A 23,468-nucleotide genomic window follows, 5' to 3' on the forward strand; every position below is an offset into this window, starting at 1 on the left:
TAAAAAACAAATACTTTTACTTGAACGTCCTCATTAAAAGATTTAATTTAATGCATTTCATTCCTGACCACTAAGCAATATTTCAGATACTTTCACATGAAATCCTCATATGGCACATAATGAATTTAAATAACTATTAATATCAGTAAACAACTCCTTACACTAGGTGCCGGTAAAGACTTTTAGCGTACTGTAAGACAAACACAATAAAACAACACAAACAATTTGCCAAGCTTTCAGCTTCATCTTCAGCACTGCCCAAGAAAACTCCTTTTTGTATCAGCGACATGCTGATCAGAGCTGGCCACTTGTCCAAGACCCCACACCAGATAAAAATATGGGATTTATTTCATGTTTGTAGGATGCTGGTGCTTCCAATTAAGCAACTAGTTGATTATTCCCAACATAATGGGATTGATTTGACATACTTAAAAATATGTCCTATCATAAAACTGCATAATTTGCATTCATGTCCAGATATTATTAGAATGATTAAATCAAGACGACTTAGGTGGGCAGGCCATGTGGCACGAATGGGAGAGGAAAGAAGAGTTGACAGGATTCTTGTTGGGAAACCTGATGGTAAGAGACCTGTAGGAAGGCCAAGACGAAGATTGAGAGATAACATTGAGATGGACCTAAAATAAATCGGTATTAGAGATGGAAAAGAGTATATAGATCTTGCTCAGGATACGGACAGATGGAAGGCCTGTGTTGCTGCAGCCATGAACCTTCGGGTTTAAGAAGGCTAGAGTTAGTTATCATAAAAATCATTTCCTAAATCAAGTACTTCCAAAGTACAAAGAACATAAAAATTGTGTTAAAAAATTTCAATCAAAAGTAAACCAAAGAGAAATGATAAGAGAATGTTATCGGATATGATTCAACATTGCTACTTTGATGTAACAATAGTTTGATATTCAAGACACCCAGTTTTGTAATTAAATATAATGAACATTGCACCAGTGGCACATTTAGAAACATTTGTGAGCCTGTCACAATTCTTGGTTATAACCTCCAACATGTTCTGCTTATTGGTCTTAGATAATAATATGAAATATATAAATTAACTAATAATGTTTACATTATGATTATATAGAACACTTCACACTAAGGGACAAAAATTGAGTTTTTCAGACCTGTGAAACTTTTGGTTATAGGCCCCACACCCACCCAATGTATTTATTAAACTCTTACTTTATGCAGCAAAGACTAAGAGAGATTTCAGACCAAAGTAACAAGCGACACAGAATTCACACCGAAGCAGTCTAAAGCAAAACATTCACTGCACATGCATGAACAAGAGGATGAGGCAACACGATGTATGATATTGAGAAAATGGCCCAGTGTGAGCGACACCTGCAGCTTGTCTTGTCGCTTCGGTTTGAAAGATTGCATATATCTCTGAGGGCCTGAAAGCAAGACAAGCTTCTGTATTAAATCTCCCTAAGACTCATGTCGTCTTACACTCCTTCCTGATCAAAAGACCGAGAAGGCAGAAGCAACAGCTCCAATGTCCCTATTTGCCGTATCAGCAACATTCTCCTGCTTCTTCTTTCCTTATATCTTGATCAGCCTTGTTCATGACCACAAGATGGAACCCTATGCTTGGATAAAATTGTTAATGTATTTTTTTAATGTGTTGTTTGTTAGTCTTGTGTTGTGGTATACTAAAATATCTAATGCATTCATCACTTACGTCAATTACTTGTATAGAACCAATACAATAAAATTGAACTTTAACATTTAACTCATATTTTGCAATGAACGATCCACTCAACTTTGAAATAACATAAGTTGTTCTTTTTTTTGTACAATTTTTCACTTTCAACCATCTGCAGTAAAAAAATATTTTCTCCAAATATTTTCAATACAAAATATACATATCTTGCAAATTCACTATGAACTTAACTAGTAAACAAAAATAGGTTTTTACAAACGGATTATATCAGCAAAAACAATGTTAAATATTTTCACAGCTCCTGTAATTTAACATATGTTGATTCTTAATGCAAATTTGGCAACAATTATATTTATGCAATGAATATCTGGTTGATCTCTGACTATTGTGAACTTACAAGAATGTTTTTGCATTACACAAAATCAGCACAGGGAGTGTTTTTTTTCGTAAATATACAAATTTCATGATCTTATGTAGCGTGTTTAATAAAACCTGCCATTTACGCAAACCTTATTTAGCACTTTACATTCTTCATAAGTAATACAATACATTCTGTCACAGCATTTCAACATTGTCAATAGTTCCAATTTTCACACAGTTATCCTTATAATTAGGGAAACTGGTACTGAAGTTTTGAGATTCTGACCACCACTAAGCATACCACAGAGTTCATATGCACTTACAGCTTATGCATTTACTGTAGTCATGGGAAAAAATACTTCCCCCTTAGAGCCTTAATATCAGTAGTCTTATGGAGGAAAGTATTTCTTTCTACGACTGTATATTCTATAGTTTCATTATAAATAGATTTGAAATTATAAAAATATGGCAGCACTAAATTACTTATCATGAACATTTTCAGAACTATTACATTTACTGAAACAATTAAAGAACACTCCCTTTTTTATCTACTTAAAAGCACAGACTATTTAAAAAAACAGTACCAAATACTTCTGATGCTTTCAAACTTTGTTACCCACAGTCTTGGTTTGTTTCACTACAAAATTAATGTGTGTAATGGCACATTTTCATGCTATTCTTTCCTGTTGTGGCAAATTCTTAAGTTCTCAGTGCAACAACTATTTCAAATCAATAACTAAACTTCAGCCACATGAGACTACAAGTACAGATTGTCGACCATGCAAGTAAAATATTCATGCCATGCCTATTTCAATATTGCTTGCAAATCTTAACATAAAATAGATAAAATGAGGCAATTCCTAGTAATAAACTATATCTAAGCAGATTGGGAAATTAGAATTTGCACATTCACAATGTACGAACACAAATAATAGTAATGGAAATAATCTATTCTGATATTGTTACTATGTTTTCAGTTAAACAAAATGCTGGGGTACCGATTATATGGCAAAGGTGAACTTAATTATCACTAATTAATGTTGTAAAAGGCAAGTAAGATAAGTTCTCCGTGCACTTTCCTATGACATGAGGCACACATAGGGGAATGTGTGGGTAGGGCCACCCACATTCATCGATCTTGGCCATTTTTGAGGTGATGTGATCAGCACCATGCTACGACCACCTTCCCCTGTCTCCACTTTATGTAGGGACAAGGCTGGAAAAATTCCAACTTTAGATCACCCACCCCGGTATCTAAACCCACATCTCCTGCATGACAGTCAAGACACTGTCTAGACCACAAAAGCTCCTACGTTGTAATTATAGCACAATACAAATAAATTTCAAAAAAAATATACAACTCACTGTTGTACAACTGAAGCGGTGTGACAAAAACACTACTGGATATCATTTCTGACTTACCTAAGAGCCAGAAAGTAAAAAAATACAGCAAAACATCAAAACTAAGTTTTTGATCCCTTCCCAGTCATCAAGGTGAAGGACATACTGCAACAGAACCAGCAAAATACACAAAAGGCAGGTACGGTACATCTCGTGCATATACTGCAAACACTGTCTGTTGCAGTACAAGATATAGATCCTCCTCTTTGAAAAAAGTTGCCACATGTGAAATGAGTGGGTTCATTGGAAAACTGACTCCAAATTATCAATGCTATAATAAAGTGGCTATTGCATGCCTTAACTTGTGCACAAATGTGTATATCAACTGCTTTTCATAATTTAATAATGTATATTAAATACAGAGATCCTGCAATCAGACTTACATTGGCAATCTATGAGAACTGGCATGTTTTTTTCCTGTTCTTTTAAGTGATATTTTTTGCTTCAGAATTATTGTTAGTCACAATAATTTTTTTGTAGTAAAAAATCTAGTAACTTAAACTATCAAGATTAAATAGAAACAAAATAGTTTTCTTTTAAATTAGCTGTATCCTGGAATACATAATAAAGCATTTTTAACGTTTCAATTTAGGTATGCTGTGTTTTTTAAGCTACAGGTTCTTTGGTAGGTCAGATATGATTGTTCCAGCACATAGCATGTGTTTTTTTTATTAAAAATTTAAAAAATGGATATAATTACAGGCAGAATGGAGACATTAAGGCAAAAACATGTTAAAAGATTAAAAATAAGGTATGGTTTTCAGAATGAGGACTTCTTTGCATATGCTATGCAACATACACATGTTTCACCATCACAAATTGACACATTTTCACATGAATTATAAACACTTGACTTTAGTATTTACACATATATACATAAAGAATATATAAAACTGGCTTCAAGCTCATTTTGTGGAGATTTCATTATCAATCAAATGGTTTGAGTACTTCAGACTGTCTTAGAAGGAAAAAGCTCACGTGGTACATAAGAACAATGCTTATGTATCTGTGTACACTTACAAAACTTGAGTTGAAGATTACACCTACCTATACTACATTGTACTTTTTCCTTTCATGACAAACAAGGTCTCAAAATAATGTTCATCAGGTTAACAATAAATTGTGGACTCTTGTACATGTTTCACACTAGCAAAAACAAATCAACACTAGTAACAAAATCTTTTGTGACACACACTGTAAATATATGCTGGTGCTCAATAATCTTTTTATTATTTCCTCGTTGCAGCAAATTAACACGAACTGAGAGGAGTATATTTTAACATATAAGAGACCATCAAATATTGCAAAATTGGAAAATAACACAAAAAATAAACTGGCACAAAAATGGCTGGCCAAACATGGATAATAACAACTCAAATTGAAGTGGTTAAAAACTAATTTCACTTAAAATGAAAAATAAAAAGCACACCAGTGTGTCCTAACAGTAAAAAAAAATAATATATTTACAGCATTAAGATAATCAATTCTCATAGCAACTGTTCTGCTATGTACTAAAAGTGCTAAGTGGGACTTTCATTGGGGAAGGAAAATGTTCACAGTTTAATCTGTACGAACATTTGAAGATCTATTATACTACCTTCACGCTTCACTACAATACTCTGCATTCTCTTAAATTGGTTATTTTCTGATCAATATTCTCATGAGCAAGAGAGATCAGAAGACTTAATTTCCCACTGATGAACAAATTTTGACACTTCATTTTAATGAAAACCAACTTGTGCCATGAAATTAAGATACAGTAAATATTAATAATTGAACTGGAAGTTAGGGAGGTGAGAATCTACCATACCCAAACATGTTACCCAAAAAATATGCATGAATATTTAAACTCAATGAAGGATTTAGTGCAGCTATGGGACAGATTAGTCGTGATGCATTATCCCGTAAAAACAAATGGTACCAGCCCAGAGGTGTGAACACCAAAAAGTGCCGACTGGAATTTTCATCGATACTGGCTGATAAATTACACCTACTTTAATAACAATATTAATTTTAGAGTAAAATTTTGATAACTTTATGTGGTGTAATATCATGGGCATATTTAATCTAAGTATCTTTTACTGGTTACAATGTTCAAGTATTAGCATTAGTATTATCCATTGTCTAATGCTTTAAACTATACTTATTCTAACACTACGTTTCGAGAGAGAACCTCTTCTCTCGTCTTCAGGTGAACAAATTTCGGTAATTATGCGATATCGCCCAAACAACTCTCACTCGTTTATTTCGTTAATTTTAGCATTGATTCTTACATATTCTGCATTGCGGAAGATTCTCTAAGGTGAGGTTATGCCTTTTTCAATAAAATGGTGTCAACTTTTCATATTACGAATCATTATTTGTCTTCCTTGTTCCGCTTGGGTAACAGACAATATGGCATGCACTCATCATGGATTATCGCGCGGCGTGCTTGTGTTTTGTCGATTTGGAGTGGGTATGCAGTGTTTCAACCTTCTTCACCGAAAAATACCTACTTTCATGTTCATTATGTCATCACAAACCATTTACGGATAGCCCCCAAAAAAACCATTCGCGATAGCCCCACAAACCATTGACGGATAGCCCCAAAAACCATTCACGATAACCCCACGGACCATTTCTGGCAAGGTTAGGTTAGGTAAGCATAGTTAAAAAAAAAAGAAAAAACAATTCATAAGAAAAAGGTACGTTTGGAAACACTGACTTTCGACGCTTGCCCCATCTGCAGGTACATAATGGAAACAATGGCATAATGTTGTCAGAAAATGCAAGTTCCTTACATTAAAAGTTATTATTTCTTTTTCTGCAGCATTCTACGGTGAAGTTTTCAGCTTCCGCGAAAGAAAATACCTTGAAAACCTGATTTCAGTAAGTAGTTTCTCCTGTAAATTTGAAGAAATCCGTTCGGGACATATCGCATATTTACCCAAATTTCTTTTGCCGATGGTGGAAGTCGAACATACAACAGAACAGTTATATTACTACAAATCTAGTGCTCTAACCAACTACTCCAAGGTGCTCCCACAGCTCGATTCCCACCAGCGGCAAAATAAATTTCACCTGAAGATGAGAGAAGAGGTTCTCTCTTGAAACATAGTGTTAGAATAAATATAATTTAGCATTAGACAATGAATAATGTCCAATTAACATTGCATGATAATGTAGAACCATTGTCACTAACATACAGGGAATGTTCAAGTATCCGTAAGAATCGTTAGAAGTGTCAGATTTTGTTCATCTTTAATTGCTACAGGTATAAGTGAGCAAATTTCTGAAACAGTTCAAACAGTTGAATAAATCTACCTGTTATCAACAGGTGCTGTCATCCATTGTACACATTACGAACTAGTCACTTGGATGATTTCAACGAGGCTAAGTAAAAAGCTTCATTTCAAATGACTTTTTTTTTAAATATTTCTAAAAGCAATATTATTATGCTGAAACAGATGTTTAGTCTTTAAAATGATCCACTAAATTGTGGAGCTCCAAAAAATTCAGAACAGATGAAACAAGCCATGTGGAACAATGTATCCAACAATTCTTACATCTTTAAGCTGAAAACCATGTTCAGAAACTGTTCATAGTGGATTGTTATGACACCATCTTGATCTGTATCATACTGCCTAAATGCAGCTGTTAATGTCTGGAAAGAAAAGTAGGAAAACGTTAGAATGTATTTTCTATGTTATATCAACCTTTATGCAACCTCTCATGGGCATACCACTGAATGATCCATACCTTCTGTAGTATACTTAGCACAAATACTGATTGATTTGGTTTATTTTACTTTGTTTATCTGACAGCAAAGACGAGAATAAATGATGAAATTGATGAAGAGACACTGACACAGAACAACCATGCCCAGGCCAGGAATTGAACATGGGACCCCTGGCGTCATAGCCCTCTGTGCTACCCACTCTGCCACAGAGAGCTTGGTAGTTAGTACGAAGACAAGTTCCTTTATTTATTTTACATGCAGACAGACATATTAGTGCCCAAAAACCTAGGTTCCTATATAACAAATGTGTATATCTACAGTGATAATATTCACTATAAAAAAGGCAAATGTGCATTAATGTGCAAAAGTACTCCTGGATTATAAACTTGTGCCAATGTGTTCCTAAAACCTACACATAAGAGAAAAGTTTCTTACATAACTCATAATCCCCTTCCTGGTCATCTTAGATCATTTTTTTTTAAATTTTCTAAACAGCAAAGCTGAAAAAGACACTACATAGAAGTACAAAAAGTCAGCACACACGTGACAATAATTCTGTCATTGGCCATCACAATGAACCATCTTAATACACTGAAATGACGTACTCACTTCACGAATAAGTCAGTGGCTCATTTCAATATACCAATCTTTTTTACCCCACCAGAAACAAGTTTTTATTCTTATTTCGTTGATTAACATATTTACTACTTGGAGATCATACAAATCGTTGAATAAATTATGTCACAACATTTAGCCTTGTACAGACATAATAATTTTTCTTGTATGTACGCATTGCTTGCATTGTAGAATTATATTCCTGTAGTTTACAGTTATTACAAGCATAAGAAAACTGTTTTCTTATGCTTGTAACAACCATAAACTACAGGAATATAATTCTACAGACATAACAACAAAAATCCCCCTGGGTCTGTCTCTGTCACCTAATCACACTACTAAGTTAATTGAAAAATGGCAAAAAAGAATTGGTACCTGAGAAAAAGGGTCTGGCATCTAAATTATTTCTAGTTCTGTCTACCCCTGTTTCAACATAGCAAAATGCTTCCTCGATTTTACATTTTCCCGCATTGTAAATTATTTCAACTTTGTCCCCTGAAAAATATAAAATAGAAGTTCCACTGTATATCTTTTTGTCACTTTTTACCCGAAAAAATACAAACAAAGTAAATACATTTTTTTCACAAAGAGCTCCTGGTTTTGTATGTGGTTATTTAATGTTGCTTTCTACCTCTTGAGGTTAAATTTCGATTCAGTGAAAGGACATTAACTGACCAAGGTTCAAAATCAAAACCTCTGGTGACATGTTAGCCAACAATCCACGTGCTCTTCTTTTGCTAATATTAAAAATAAAGAGAGAAAAATACTTACATGCAATGTCACACAGCACTGGATGAAGTCGTCAAAATATATATTTCCCTTTCCACACCTGTCAAACTTCCTCATCAACGTGGTAACAAGCTGATCAGACAGTCTGTATCCGAAAGTCTGGAGAGCTATCATTAACTCGCTCTTGTCTATGTTCCCAGAGTTATCACGATCGAAGCTTCTGAAGCAGTTTTGCCAGTCCACTACATATTTCCACAAGGCACCAAAGTCATCAAATCCAATCGTCCCTCGGCCATATTTATCAAACATGCCTGCAAATGAGAATTTAATAATATTTAGCTGTTCTCTCATTACTAGAGCTAGGAAGTTGATAACCTAAATTAGCTTTTAAAATGACCTTAAAATTAATTTCATTCTTAAAATGAAAGCTTAATTTTTCGTAAATTACAACAGAGTAAACTGAATAATAACAATTACTGTTGTTTGGTGTTTTAAACTACTGAAGCAAAGGGGGAAAAAGCAATTAAGTGCTAATGTAGTTTTCTTTATTTTTACTTCAATGTTTTTCCGTAAAAGTAACTCACTTCCTTTCAGAGTGAAAAAAAAAGGTTTTCTATTTTCAACTTAAGGGAAACTGACTGATATCATTTTTCAATGCTCAGAAAAAAAAACCTTATCTTACACCTTGATAAAGAATTTAGTAAGCACAAAATAATAATTCTTGGAGACATTAATATTGTTATCCGACATGTCAGCCCTAAGCAATTATACCTTCTGAATATGTTAAGATCACTCGACTATTATTGTGCAAATGATAAACCAACAAGACTAGACTCATGTTTAGACAACATTTTAACGAATTTAGATAACTCTAGTTATGAAATTGGAATATTTAATACATTTTACTTATCAGATCATAAAGGCCTGTGGTTGAAAGTAAATACTGATAGGGCTCTGAACAATGCACATACCCAGATCAAGTCTACTAGGTTAATTAATGATGACAGATTGAATACACTGAGAAACTAACTAAAAGAAATTGATTGGTTTTACTTAATTACTTCTTGTGCAAATGTGGACAAAGCATTCAATAATTTTATCAACACTATTTCCAAAATATACAATGACTGCTGCCCCAGAGTCCTTAAGAAAAAACCAATTAAGGCAAAAGAAAACAAAAGCACATAGGTGAATGGTACACTCCTCAATTAACTCAATTAAAAACACAGCTTATGATGTATTACTATGGATATAAAAATAATAAGGTTGATAAGGCTAGATATCTGAAAATTAAGAGCATTTATAAGTCAAAAATAAAAGAAGCCAAACTTGCCGCAAACGATCACTTCATTAATAATTCCAATAATAAATGTAAGGCAGCTTGGGATATTATTAAAACTGAGCTAGGCAAAGTGAAGTACAAACCAAATGAGAATATCTCAATTACACCAGACTTCTTGGTGATTTAAATGTACATTTAATGAATTCAAAATGAGAAACTCTTTACCAGATGTGGAAACCACAGGAATATATAATATAAGTTGTTCATGTTCAAAGGATTATGTGGGACAAACAGCAAAGAAAATGGCAATAAGATGGCACTAACACGATTTGGACATTATAAATCTAAACCCAAGAACAGGTTTGTCAACTCATATCATCGAAGAGAAGCATTTGATTAAAAAGAGAAAGGTTTTAAAAAGATTAACGGGAAACACAGAGTTGAATGTCTGGGAAGTTTTGTTCATTGCAGAACACTGGAATAAATTAAATAATGAAAATGGTAACATAGATCCAGTATGGAGTTTTCTTTTTCACAAATGGAGAAAGCCACCATCTTTAAAATTTAATGTAACAGAAAACATCAAGAGACTTTGTGAAAACAATGATGAATTTGAATTACCTGATGATATTTGGGATTCATAATTTAAAAAAAAAAATCTGAAATAAAAATAAAACAGACTGCTTTTTTCAGTTAAGTTGCTATATTACAACAATGTAACATTGACAACATCCATTATATAATGGATTCTTTTTGTTTAAAAAATTACTAACCATTGTTATAACTGTATCTTTAGTCAAAATGAAAATAAATGTCTGATGAAAGGAGCGTGAGTTCTCCTGAAACGTCACAAAGAAAAACTGTTTTCTTATGCTTGTAATAACCGTAAACTACAGGAAAATAATTCTACAATGCAAGCAATGCGTACATACAAGAAAAACTGATATTATTAAAGCAACACAAAAATTTAACAATTCAAAATCTGAGGATTTTTATGGTTTATCAAACTTTGTTATAAAAAGAATTATTGATGTTATGCAGTACCCAATTACTACTGTTATTAATTCGATGTTTGACAGTGGGTGTTTTCCTACATGTCTCAAAGTCTCAGTTGTTGTTCCAATACATAAAAAGGGAGATAAGTCCAATCCAAGTAATTACCATCCAATATCACTTGTGCCTATTCTATCAAAAATTATAGAACACTGCATACATATTCAGCTAGATAAGTATTTTTCAAATAATAATCTACTCACAAATGCTCAGTATGGTTTTAGAGCTCACTCATCTACCACAAAAACAAATGAAAGCATTGTTGGAACAGTACTGGATGCTTTTGAATCTAAACTTTCTGTGAGTGCAACACTTATTGATTTAAGTAAGGGTTTTGATTCAGCCTCACATCAAATGCTGATAAAAAAGGTACGCTCTTATGGTATCCTAGAAGCTGAACACACACTCATAAAATCGTATCTATCAAATAGACAGCAGAGGGTCAGTATAAACAGTAAACAATCAGATCTCCTAAATATTGAAAGCGGAGTCCCCCAAGGTTCCGTTCTTGGTCCTTTCCTTTTTAACATTTATGTAAATGATCTCCCCAGCTTCATACCCCATAAAACAGTTTTGTATGCAGACAATACCACTTTCCTCACAATTGGTAATAATAAATGCATACTTGAAGAACTGGACGAAGAAGTAGAAGAGAAGTCCACTTTCTAGTTTGAAACTAATCAATTGACTATTAATCAAAACAAAACAGAGAAAAATAATATTCACCCTAAATAAGGACATTGAATGTACCTCAGTAAAGCTTCTTGGTCTATATCTAGATTCAAAATTATCGTGGGATGTGCAAACAAACAAATTATGCTGCAAACTGGCCGGAGTCATCTTTTTATTAAATAAACTTAGATCCTGTGTAAGTAAAAACTTATTGGTACAATCTTATTATGCCTCTTTTCATAGCCATTTAACATATGGGGTAACTCGTCACATGCTGGCAATGTATTCATTTGGCAGAAAAAGGCAGTAAGAAATATGGCTGGAATATTCAACCAATCTGTTTCATGCAAACCTCTTTTCAAACAATATAAAATAATGACTGTTCCATGCCTATACATATTTAGCTGCCTAATGTTTATCAAAGAAAATATTCATAAATTCAAGACGCTCTGTACAGACACAACACAAGATTCAGTTATAAGTTGGACACACTACCAACCAGGCTAAGCAAAGTACAAAATAATTACAAACACATAGGAATAAAACTCTTCAACCAGCTGCCAGGGACAGCTCACTCTGCACCTCTTGAAAAATTTAGTAGGGTGCTACAAGACTGGCTAAGAGAAAAGGTTTTCTACTCAATAGATGAATTTATTCTGCACTCAAATATGATTTAAATTTCTAGAACTCGTAATACATGTAATACTGTCCTCTTCATACTCACCCTATATATTCATTATTTATGTAGGCTTGTTTAAGCTATTCTGGTAGAGAGTTTTATATTTAGATATATATGCTATTCTTGTATCATGACTTATAATTGTATGTTTATACTATTCTTGTTTTATGTCTTATATTTGTATGTTTATATTATTCTTGTATTATGTTTTATATTTGTACCAATGACGACATCTATTGCATTATTGTAATGCTTAATGATGAATAAACATATTGATTGATTGAAAGAAGTGGAAGAATAGATGAGGAGGTAAACAGAAGAGGACAAATGGGTGGTGGACTATATCAAAGTGTTTGAAGATTAATATGGAACAGGGATGTACCTATGAAATACAAGAAGGTAATATACAACACATGCTATGTGCCAATAATTATGTATGGAGCAGAGACTTGGACAATGACAGAGAGAGACAAAAGAAAGATGCAGGCAGTGGAGATGAAAATTTTAAGGAGTACATTGGGGAAGACTAGAAGGGATAGAATAAGGAATGAGGAGATCCGACAGACAGTGGGGGTTTTCTGATTTTTTTTAAACTTGAAATGTAACGTTCCCCCGCCCCTCTTACAGGGTCTTCTTCAGACAAAAATTTCACAACAAACTGATGAAAGTTACAAATCATCATCTTATATATACACTCGCAGACAGGGTCCATACACAAAACAACATGAAGGCACCAGTCCTTATCAGGGATGGCTAGATAAATCTGGATCCGGTTTATTCCGGATCCTAAAATTTTTCAGATCCGGATCTGCGGATCCAAAATTTTCAGATCCGGATCCGTTTTGCCATCCAACATGCGCTTCTTTGGAAAGTAAGAATGTGCTTATAACATATTGTTATCTGCTAATATACATATATATATATATATATATATATATATATATATATATATATATATATATATATATATATATATATATATATAAATACATACATACATACATACATACATACATATACACACACACACACACACATATATATATATATATATATATATATATATATATATATAGTGTGTGTGCGCGCGTGCGCGATTTGTAATTAATTAATACACTTACAAGGGAGGTCTAAGTTTCCCCCTCTGAATTTCCATGAAACTTGGCAGGTGTATAGAGCCCCCCCTCAAATGTCAAGATGAGGAGAAATTGAAGTGGGGATCTGACCCCGAAACCACGTAAATATGGCATAGGAAGCAACAGGGGGCATAGGGCCTCTCTATACACCTGTCAAATTTCATGGGAATCGGAGGGGGACACAGGGGTCAGATCCTCACTTCAATTTGTCCTCATCTTGACATTTGAAGGGGTTTCCCCCCCTAAAACAGTTTTTTAGCTGAAACAAAAAAACACGTATTTCTTCCATTGGGCCCCACTATACACCTGCCAAGTTTAATGAAAATCGGCGGGACATTTGTCCTCATCTTGACATTTGAGGGGGTTTTGCCCCCTAAAACAGTTTTTTAGCTGAAACAAAAAAACATCTATTTCTTCCTTTGGGCCCCACTATACGCCTGCCAAGTTTCATGGAAATCGGAGGGGACACTTAGATAACCTCCCTCGTTAGTGTTACACTTTGTAATTATATAACACTGCATATATTATAATGTTTTATTTTAATTTGTAAAACTAACTGTAGAACAATCGTATAATTTTTGTATAACATTTCTATCTTGTTATATGTGTTAAAGGTTTCATCCTGGAATGGAATGTCTCACATTTATGTGTGTTTCCATTTCCAATACATTCGAATGAATACATATTCGTTTCAATGACATTTACAAAATCACCTCTGACGTTTTATGTTAAACAAGTAAGATTATTTTTGTGCACGAGTGTGTTAGCCGATGCGTAGCAAAGTATTTTAGGAACAACACTTGAAAAGAATTCTTGTAGGACTACTAATGAAAAATTTCTTTGTAATCGAATCTCATAATACCTTTTAAGGTGTGGTAATATTATAATGGGATTGAGATACGAAACTCTCGGATCCGGATCCAAATCTGGAACTTTCGGATCCGGATCAGAAACTTTCAGACCCGGATCTGGATTTTTTGGATCCGGATCCGTTTGGCCATCCCTAGTCCTTATCTTAGAACATTTCCTGTCAGGAATTCCTGAGTGTGGAATCTCCTGATAGGTAAATGACACTACCTGACAGGTGATTGACAGGTACCTGGTAAGAGTCTGGCCTTATCAATACCTCCACTAATGGACCTAGACAGATTTCTTATCTCCTGGACTCCTTCCTTTCTCTCATCCTTTCCACTCTTTCTAGCACTACTTTCCATTCTTTGTTAATTTTCAGCCCCCCCCCCCCTTTCCAGTTTATTATTTCATCTTTTCCTTTTTTCTCTATTTCCTTGGCTTCTTTCTACTTCCTCACTATTCCTCTCCTCTCCCTCCCTATGTTGTGTCCAGTTTCTTTTGTGTACTTGTATATATCATTTTACTCCCTCTTTAATCTTACATCATTCTTATGTTGCTTCAACCTGTCTTTCAGTCTCTTTTTTGTTTCCCGTATGTACACACTATCCCTTCCTTTTCCTACTCTGCTCTCTTCCTTCCTCTTGTTAGCTATCCTTAAAATACTGCGGCCTCCATTTCTGTACGTTTTTATGTCTGCCTTTCTAACTACTTCATTTATCATCTCTGTGGCTTTCCCCATACTCCTTATACCAAACCAATTCTGTTTTTCTTTCTCTTCCCTCTCTCCTGTTTCTTTAGAAAAACATGTGCATGGGGTCTCGCATTGTCATGCAGGAGCACAATGCCTTTTGAAAGTTTACCTGGCCGTAGTGCTTTTCGCAATAGTTTTAAGGTTTCACAATAAGACGATGCATTAATCGTGGCACCCTTTGGCATGAATTTGGTATACACCATACCTTTTCTGTTGAAAAACAGCGTCAGCATTACCTTCCCCACAGATTGAACTGTTCGGTACTTTGTTCGAGTCGGGGACGTGGGATGTTTCCACTCGAGGGAGCCGTGTCTTATTTCAGGTGAGAAATGATAAAACCCATGACTCGTCTCCGGTCACAATTTTATCCAAAAACTCCTGTCCTTCATGTTGATAACGTTTCAAAAATGCATAAGTAGTGTCAAAACGCTTCCCTTGTGTTCGTCCGTCAATAGCGGAGGCACCCCTCGCCCACAAATTTTACGGATCATTGCTCGGCAATGATTGTATGCACACTTCCACGTGAAATACAGAGTTCATTTGCGATCTTGTCTATTGTTACGAGTCTGTTTGCAAGAATGAGTTCATTCACACGAGTGTCAATCTCTGCATTCGTCGAAGTTGATGGTCTTCCCTCACAGTAAGCGTTGTCGATATCTGTACGTCCGTTCTCAAACATGGTGCACCACTTTGCGATAGCTTGACGCGATATTGCATTTTCACCATACACTTCGTGCACCTGCCGATAAATTTCTGTGCACTTACACCCTCTTGCCCAAAAAACCGAATCACTGCACGCACTTCCACTTTGGATGCCACCTGCAGCTGCCGAAACATGTTCACGACTGGTTAGCAAGCAACTTCCATGTCAATGCCGCTACGTCACGCACCGTAGATACATGTCTGCAGTGTTGCCAACCCGTTGCAAGAAAATATCCCTGTACCAACATTTTTGATGGGGGTGTGCAAGTAATTTTTGACTGGCCCACATAATTATACTCAAGATTCATCAGAAATTAATCAAAATATTACAAATTGTATGTCCTGGGACTTATTTCGAAGACTGTGAGGACTCTGGCAACAATACTCAGATACAATCCAACTTATCTAATATTCTAATCAAGATTGTTTGATTTAAATCATGTACTTTTTTTTTATTTTGCAAAATCTGTTATTTAAATCAATTTAAAAATAAAGAAATAATTTACAGAATGAAGTACATCAGTATTTTTTTAATTACACAATCACTTTTGGTAAAAGTACATTAATCATTCATTGGTGGTCATTAGGCTCTTAGATACTCTTAACATTTTCAAAGGAAAAGATGGGAACAAAATATATGTACCACTGGGGTGAAGCTCATATGAAATGAAATAGTAATAAGTTCACTGTAAACAAACTAAATTTCTGTAACTATCATAGGCAAAAATGACAAATATTTAGTGTAGAATAAAATACAAAATAATAATCATGTCAAACTGTAAACAGTGTCATCATTAAGCTCTAAACAAACAAGGCAACTGATGTGTTCTGCAAACTATCACTAAAAAATCACCAAATTCAGCTACAAAGACTGCAAAAAATATTTTAAGTTACAATTATGTTGTACATCTAAAATGTACTGGAAGAAAGTTGAAATTATCACAGTTTCATTAACACATTCAACAAACTTTTCTCAAGTAAGTTCATATATCAGAAACAGTGTATATTTACTCATAATTTTATATTTACATTGATCACACTGTTCAAAAATTAAAATATATTTGATGGTTGTAATAGTCATCTTTAAAAGCATTTTTTTTAAAAAAAATTAAAATAACATTCAGTTAATACGTAGCATGGTCATCACCAGAAATTTTTGTAGAGGTTTCATGCAAGTGACAAAAACTAAAATATTTTAAATAATAATTATTATTATCGCCATGCTTATAATTATTATTATAAAATAATAACTATTATAAAGTCATTAAAATAAACCAATTTTATTGCAAATTTATCATCATTATATCCTTGGGAAGACTTTTCTACTTGATCCAGAGATGAGGGAACATCCTGCACAACTGTATTTATTATTTTATAACATTTCACACAATTGGTGTACTGAAATGTACAGATATTTTATTTTGTTTTTATCTTTTACCGATCTTTAAAAGAAAACAGCTTTATAACTTAGGGTTAACCTTTACTCACGAAGTTCTCATGTGACCTCTTGGAAACTGTGAAATCATTTACTGGTTTAAATGGTAGAATATGAAAACAAACTGTATTTCACACTCAACATTTTTTACTTCATTAATCTGTTTCTCTTCCTATGTACATATTGATTGCATTGTAGAATTGTATGTCTTGTAATTTACGGTTCTTACATGCACAAGATCTTACACGTGTTCTCCTGAAACATTACATTGAAAATTATGTTTATATTGCTTGCAAGAACCATAAGAGAAAAAAATAACTGTTCTGTATAAATAATGACTAACTGAATTTTATTTCCAATATTAACAATAACAAGTTTTCTGATTTTTTTTAAACTTGAAATGAACGATGCCAATTACCAGAAAGGACAGATTACAAGTTTGAAAATTTGAGAAGAAAACCCTCACATGGTACTGCAAGAATCAGTGTTATCACTAATTACCAACCTATCATTAGCCTGACAGTTTCAGGATTAAAAGGGGTCCAGGATCCATTCGACAGAGCAGACTGTAGTTCATCGGCCGTTATGTACCCACTTCTATCTTTATCTACCCTGAAAAGAACAAGAAAACACTTAGTCAAGCCTACATGTCCAAGTGCATGCAATACTTATACATAATCAGTCCTTCATCTCTGTCTCTAAAGAAGTTTGCAAGTACTAAAACATGAAGTAGCTCTATAATATAGTGCATAAATTAAATATTTATGGGGCTATGATCTTTTCATTATTATTATTTTACCATTCTCAAGCACCAGTTGAATAGTGTATGATTAGAAAGTTTTCAGAAACTGACCGAAGTTCAGATTGCTTAATTTTGAATTTATCATGGTGCACGAGAATTTTTACATGTTCTGATTTCTAATTATGCCTGTTAACACACTCTTCAGTGTCTTAGTGATTTCCTACTGTATGTTTTCTCAAGAATAATGGGTTTGAGCCTGCCTGGGTTTTCGACCTGTGCATTGTTACGTACCTGCATGAGTGGAACATATGGCCAATGACTGAAATAAGGAATCATAGATGGCAGCACGCAGAAGAAATATTAGGATCACAGATTATAGTAACAATGAGCATGCAAATTGAATGAAAGTGTATGGGAGAACTGAAATTAATTGTGCTTACATAAATTGATGAACTGAGATAAATAATGTTGATGGCTAAAGGCGAGATAAAGAAATGATCGACAAGTGCAGCATATGTGATTTTATGTAAAGATTAATGAAGTTAAAAAGCGATTACAATTTTATAATCTTTACCCTCTTAGTGGGAAGGAGTTTTCCCACTAGACCTTTTTGATTGTTTTCCCCGGTGCGGTATCCCCAAGCACTTCCGTTGTGGTGCATATATTGCTGACCCGGATTGTATTCGAGCATGGGACAGGCAGCACCCCACGATTAACCCCTTTTCTCTGCTTGTATTAAGCCATTGTGCAGAAAAATATTGATTTGAATTATTGTTGTATCTTTGACAAAGCCCAAAAAGAAGGGAAATATAGCAGGGAAGATACGGGAATCAATCCAATGTTTAATAAATGAAGGAATTTGGATATAGGAGCTTTTGTAAATAAAGGATATATTTACTAGAAGAATAAATATATGAAAGGCATATGATTTCATCGATAGAAGAAAAAGTATATTAAATAATAGAAGTTTATAGAAGAATAAGCAGAAGAAGAAGTCTACTAACGAATAGAAGAAGAAGTACATTGATTAGAAGAAGAAGTCTAGTAATCACGGTAAGAATAAGTACATTGAAGAAGTATAAGAAGCATTTTATTAATTAATGGAAGAAGAAGCATATTGACAAATAGAAGAAGTGTATTAAATAATAGAAGAAGAAGTTTATAGAAGAATAAGTATATTGATTAGTAGAAGAAGTAATCTACTAACTAATTAATAGAAGAAGCCTATTAACCAATTGATAGAAGAAGAAGTCTATAAACCAACTGATAGAAGAAGAAGTATATTAACCAACTGATAGAAGAAGAAGTATATTAACCAACAGATAGAAGAAGAAGTCTCTTGACCAACAGATGAATCAGCCAATAGAAGAAGTCCATCGAAGAAGAAGCTTGTTAGCCAAATAGAAGAAGTAGTCCATCACGTATCCATAAAGAAGAAGAAGCCTTCCAGTAGATGAAATGTTTAATAGATATATATGTGACCAAGAAACAAAGAGACAGCTTTAAATACAATCCTGTATATAAATTTAATGTAATATGAAAATTAAGAATATACGGTGCATTGTACCTTCCGTAGGAGGTTAAAGAAGTGTTTCCTTTGTTTTCCTTTTCTCCTTCTAAAATAAGTTATCAATCAGTTTTAGTTGCCCTGAGAATCTCATGTTTTACCCTGGCCTAAGCCGGACTGGTGTCACCCTCTCCGGGACGTGGCAGTATAGGACCGGTGGCAACCTACCATTGTGAGCTACGAGTGAGTTTCTCACCCCTAACCAGGAGCAGGGTTTGCCCAATTTCTCCTATTCTGGAGGTTTTACCATTTTTAAAAAAATATCATTGTATGCTCGTGCATTAGGGGGAAAAAAGTAAGGCATTCCTAACCTAACAAAAACTAAAAATTACTACCATTATTAAACCTAACAAAATAAAACCAACTGCAACTAAGAGGGAACTATCATCAAATAAATAAATATACATAACTTGAAAATATGCATATCCATCAGGGGCAAAAAGGACATTCGTGAATGTGATAGCATCCGTGTCACCAGTGTTCATCCAATCCATCATATTCCAGAACACTTTCCACACTTTTTTTTAAATAAAATACCATTGTGTGAATACACAAAGTAAAAAAAAACCTTATGAAAATCATAACAGTATTAAACCTAACACCTGTAACTTAACAAAAATGTAACATTACTATACTATCAGCAACATAGTCATGACACATTAAATAAAACCAACCATTACTCCACTGTAACACATGTCCTGTGAGCTTAAAAAAAATGTTCATATTAAATAAATAGACAATGAAAAATTTTCTACTTTCTCACTGGGATATACCAAGGATCACCAGCGCCATAATTTTACATACATACATGGATTCAAAATATTATATTATCCTCTATGTATGAAATAAATTTATGAATAAATCAGTGCATTGTTTAATTCTGAATCGGTAAAGGTTCAGATTGTTTTAGGATTCTCAAATTCTCCTAGTAGGAAGACTAATTATCGTAGAATTTTGGTAATCATTGTCACAATAAATTTGAACCTTCCTTAAAGTAACGAGAACTGTTTGAATTTCAAAAAAAAGTTATTTATGTTGGGAAAAAAACAACTTAAAAATTACCTTACGCAAGCATGCAAACTTCCCATGAAAAATGTATTTTCTGTTGACAAGCGACTGTAAGTATCGTAGACTAGCGGGAATTAATATAGAAGTAAATCAGAACCTTAGTAGAATGCATTTAGGGACTTTATTTCAATGTTAAGAGAACCAAACCAAACCTGGCCTGCCTAACCTAACAACGAAAGCATATATTGAACAAAATCTTAAGCGATCGCTAAAACTCCGCATTATGTGTTAACAGGCGTAAATTGAAATCAAATCATGTTAAAATTGCATTCGTAGCATGATGAAATCGCAATTAAATGAAAGGAACTTCGGCTGTTTCCCAGTATTCAGTAACAATTTCGTACCGGCACAACATATTTCTTCATTTTTTACAGAAACTACTTATGGAAATGAGTAGCATTTTGAAAGTTCGTGGAGGTGTTTTCTTTCGTCGTGGAATCTATTTGACCGGGAATTTATGTGTTTTTCATGAAAAATATCTCTCCAACGCACAATAGACGTTGCTTTTATTTGCTTCCACTACGTGTACCGGATGTTGGGTACATTTGATGACGTAACTCCCTGTCAGTGTTTCAAATCACGACGTTCTTCTCGTTGTTTTGGAACAAGATGACGTGTCCAGGATGCGTCGTTAGGCTGTTGGAGGGTGTTGAAGATGGTTCGTGGGGCTATCCGTCAATGGTTTGTGGGGCTACCTGTGCATTTAACTATGCTTGCCTAACCTAACACAACCTTACCGGAAATGGTTCGTGGGGCTATCCATCAATGGTTTGTGGGGCTACCTGTGCATTTAACTATGCTTGCCTTGCCTAACCTAACCTTACCGGAAATGGTCCGTGGGGCTATCCGTCAATGGTTTGTGGGGCGACCTGTGCAAGCATAGTTAAATGCACAGGTAGCCCCACAAACCATTCACGGATAGCCCCACGAATAATTTCCGGTAAGGTTAGGTTAGGCAAGCATAGTTAAAATAAAAATCCATGCATAATGTACAAATTACACATGTGACAAACACAAAAGTAGGTATTTTTCAGTGAAGAAAGTTGGAAACCCTGCATACCCAATGATGATGCACAACGCGACCCAAGCTAGGCCTGCCATATTGTGTGTTACGCAAGCGAAAAAAGGAAGAACAATAATTACTGTTAATGTGAAAAATTGAAATTATTTTAGTGAAAAAAGCAAAATGCAACCTTGTAGAATCTTTTGCAATGCAGAATACGTAAGTACGAATGTTAAAAGTGACGAAATAAACGAGTGGAAGGTGTTGTGCCCATACAAAATTGTTACCCAGTATTATAAAGCATGGTACCCTCTGGAGAATGTAAAATATTTTGTATGGTTTATGAATATTTTCTTGTTCATGAACGTTTTCAGTTGATTTTTGCTCTTGGAAATGTGTTCTTGTGAAGTAAAGTACGTCTGCAACCATAGCGTGTAGCAGAACAGCCCAAAGGCTTCGCGGAAGTGAATATAGCACCCAAAACGACTTTCCACAACAGCAGTTATAATTTTACGTAGTTCGGTTAGGATTGGTACTGATAGTTATTTTCGACGTGTTCTTTCGCTATTTTAGTGTGCATACAAACAGTTTTTACTAACAAAAAGCAGCGAAAAAACCCTGAAATTGGAGGTTTTAACTTACGTGATCCATTCTATGGGATCAAATATATATCAATATTTGTGCTTTCCTAAAGCTGGAACCACTTTTACATTACGTAAAACATCGAAATCTGTCGATTAAAAGAAAATATGACTTAACTCTCGAGGGGGGGTATAGTGGGTAAACGGCCCGATGTAATAAGGAAACCGTTATTAGTCAGTATTACATACAAAGTAGTCCACTTCACATGTCATTCTAAAATATCTCCCTCAACTAGTGCCATACTAGGATTGAAATTAAATAAGTAACTTTTGACTGGAATTCACTTTCCAGGATTATGAAGACATATCAAAACTTTATTTTATCTACACTAACATAGAAAATGAAGTACATAATGGGTCTCCCTCCCGTCATTCAATCATGTATCCCATAGTTGCTTTTATGATGCTAAAAATATGCTTACCTTTGGAAGACGTTCCACAGAAATTCACGACTTGGCACTTGCGACATGTTGTCACCTGCACATGCAAAAGGAAAACAATTTCAAAATGTCAAGTTTCGTACAAGAATTAATCACGTACAACACGTGATTCGTTTCAGACTTCTGACGGCCAATGTTGCCACAATATGAGGGCACAATTTCCCTTTCCAAGGGGAAAACCTTCCCTTTTAGGACCAATTTTTCCCTTCACCTAAGCAAATCATACAATTATAATAAATATTAGTAGTAGCATAGGTAGTAGTGGTAGTAGCAGTAGCTATAATAATAATTATTATTAGTTGTGGATGTGGTTGTCGAAGCAGTAGTAGTAGTATTTCCGTCGGTCCATGTCCGTGTGAATAAAAAATGTTAAATTTTTCATATACATGTCACTTTCATCGCTTCCTGACCAGATGTCTCAGATTTGGAGGAATCCATTTAATCGTTAATCCTCATCGTCACTATTATCCGAAGATGCAAAAAAGCGATGTACTTAACAGAAATATAAATGGACAGGCTATATTCAAGAGAGCAGAAAAAATGAAAATGTGAATATGAAACTGGAACTTAACATAAACTGTAATAATGTAGTCAGATGTCTTAAAATTTCCCTGAAATTATGGTATTTTTAATCGAAATCGCCTTTTCCCTTTTGGATAAAATTTCGGTCCGAATTTTCCTGCAAAAGGGAAATTTCCCTTCATGTGGCAACACTGCTTCTGGCTGGCTGCAATATCCTCTTTCACTGGCTGAGTCAGTCAACCGTACCTTCCACAATCATTCCTAACGTAATGATCACAGAGGTGGATGCAAGCCGATCCTGAAAACTAAAGAGTATGACGTCTGCATCAAGGTACATAGCCATCCGAAGATTGCCGATTTTGCACGAACGCGTGACGTCACCGGAGAGGGAGTGAGCTCAGCTGTAGCAAACGGCCCCT

At 34.5% G+C, this 23,468-nt stretch overlaps 1 protein-coding gene across 1 annotated transcript; it reads right to left on the reverse strand.

The window, feature by feature from the left end:
- Positions 1-3,555: 3,555 nt before the first annotated feature.
- LOC145980014 (programmed cell death protein 6-like) lies at positions 3,556-22,661 on the reverse strand. Its single transcript, XM_083112979.1, has 4 exons — positions 22,510-22,661; positions 17,572-17,678; positions 8,547-8,815; positions 3,556-7,085 (listed from the first exon to the last, which is right to left on the reverse strand). Exons 1-4 carry the CDS (start codon positions 22,554-22,556, stop codon positions 6,984-6,986), a joined length of 525 nt encoding a protein of 174 aa, XP_082969105.1. The 5' UTR covers positions 22,557-22,661; the 3' UTR covers positions 3,556-6,983.
- Positions 22,662-23,468: the final 807 nt, after the last annotated feature.

The sequence above is a fragment of the Lepisma saccharinum genome, chromosome 27 (genome assembly GCF_977018435.1).
Source record: "Lepisma saccharinum chromosome 27, izLepSacc3.1, whole genome shotgun sequence".
In the NCBI taxonomy this organism is placed as follows: Eukaryota; Metazoa; Arthropoda; class Insecta; order Zygentoma; family Lepismatidae; genus Lepisma; species Lepisma saccharinum.

Bases quoted from the DNA above. Each gene is read 5' to 3' on its own strand.
- LOC145980014 (XM_083112979.1), bottom strand. From the start codon at position 22,556: ATGTCGCAAGTGCCAAGTCGTGAATTTCTGTGGAACGTCTTCCAAAG. The intron at 8,816-17,571 runs GTTGGTAATTAG...TCTCATTTGCAG, and splicing joins AACTGTCAGGCTAATGATAG to GCATGTTTGATAAATATGGC. The intron at 7,086-8,546 runs GTAAGTATTTTT...TTTTCTTTCCAG, and splicing joins AGTGCTGTGTGACATTGCAT to ACATTAACAGCTGCATTTAG.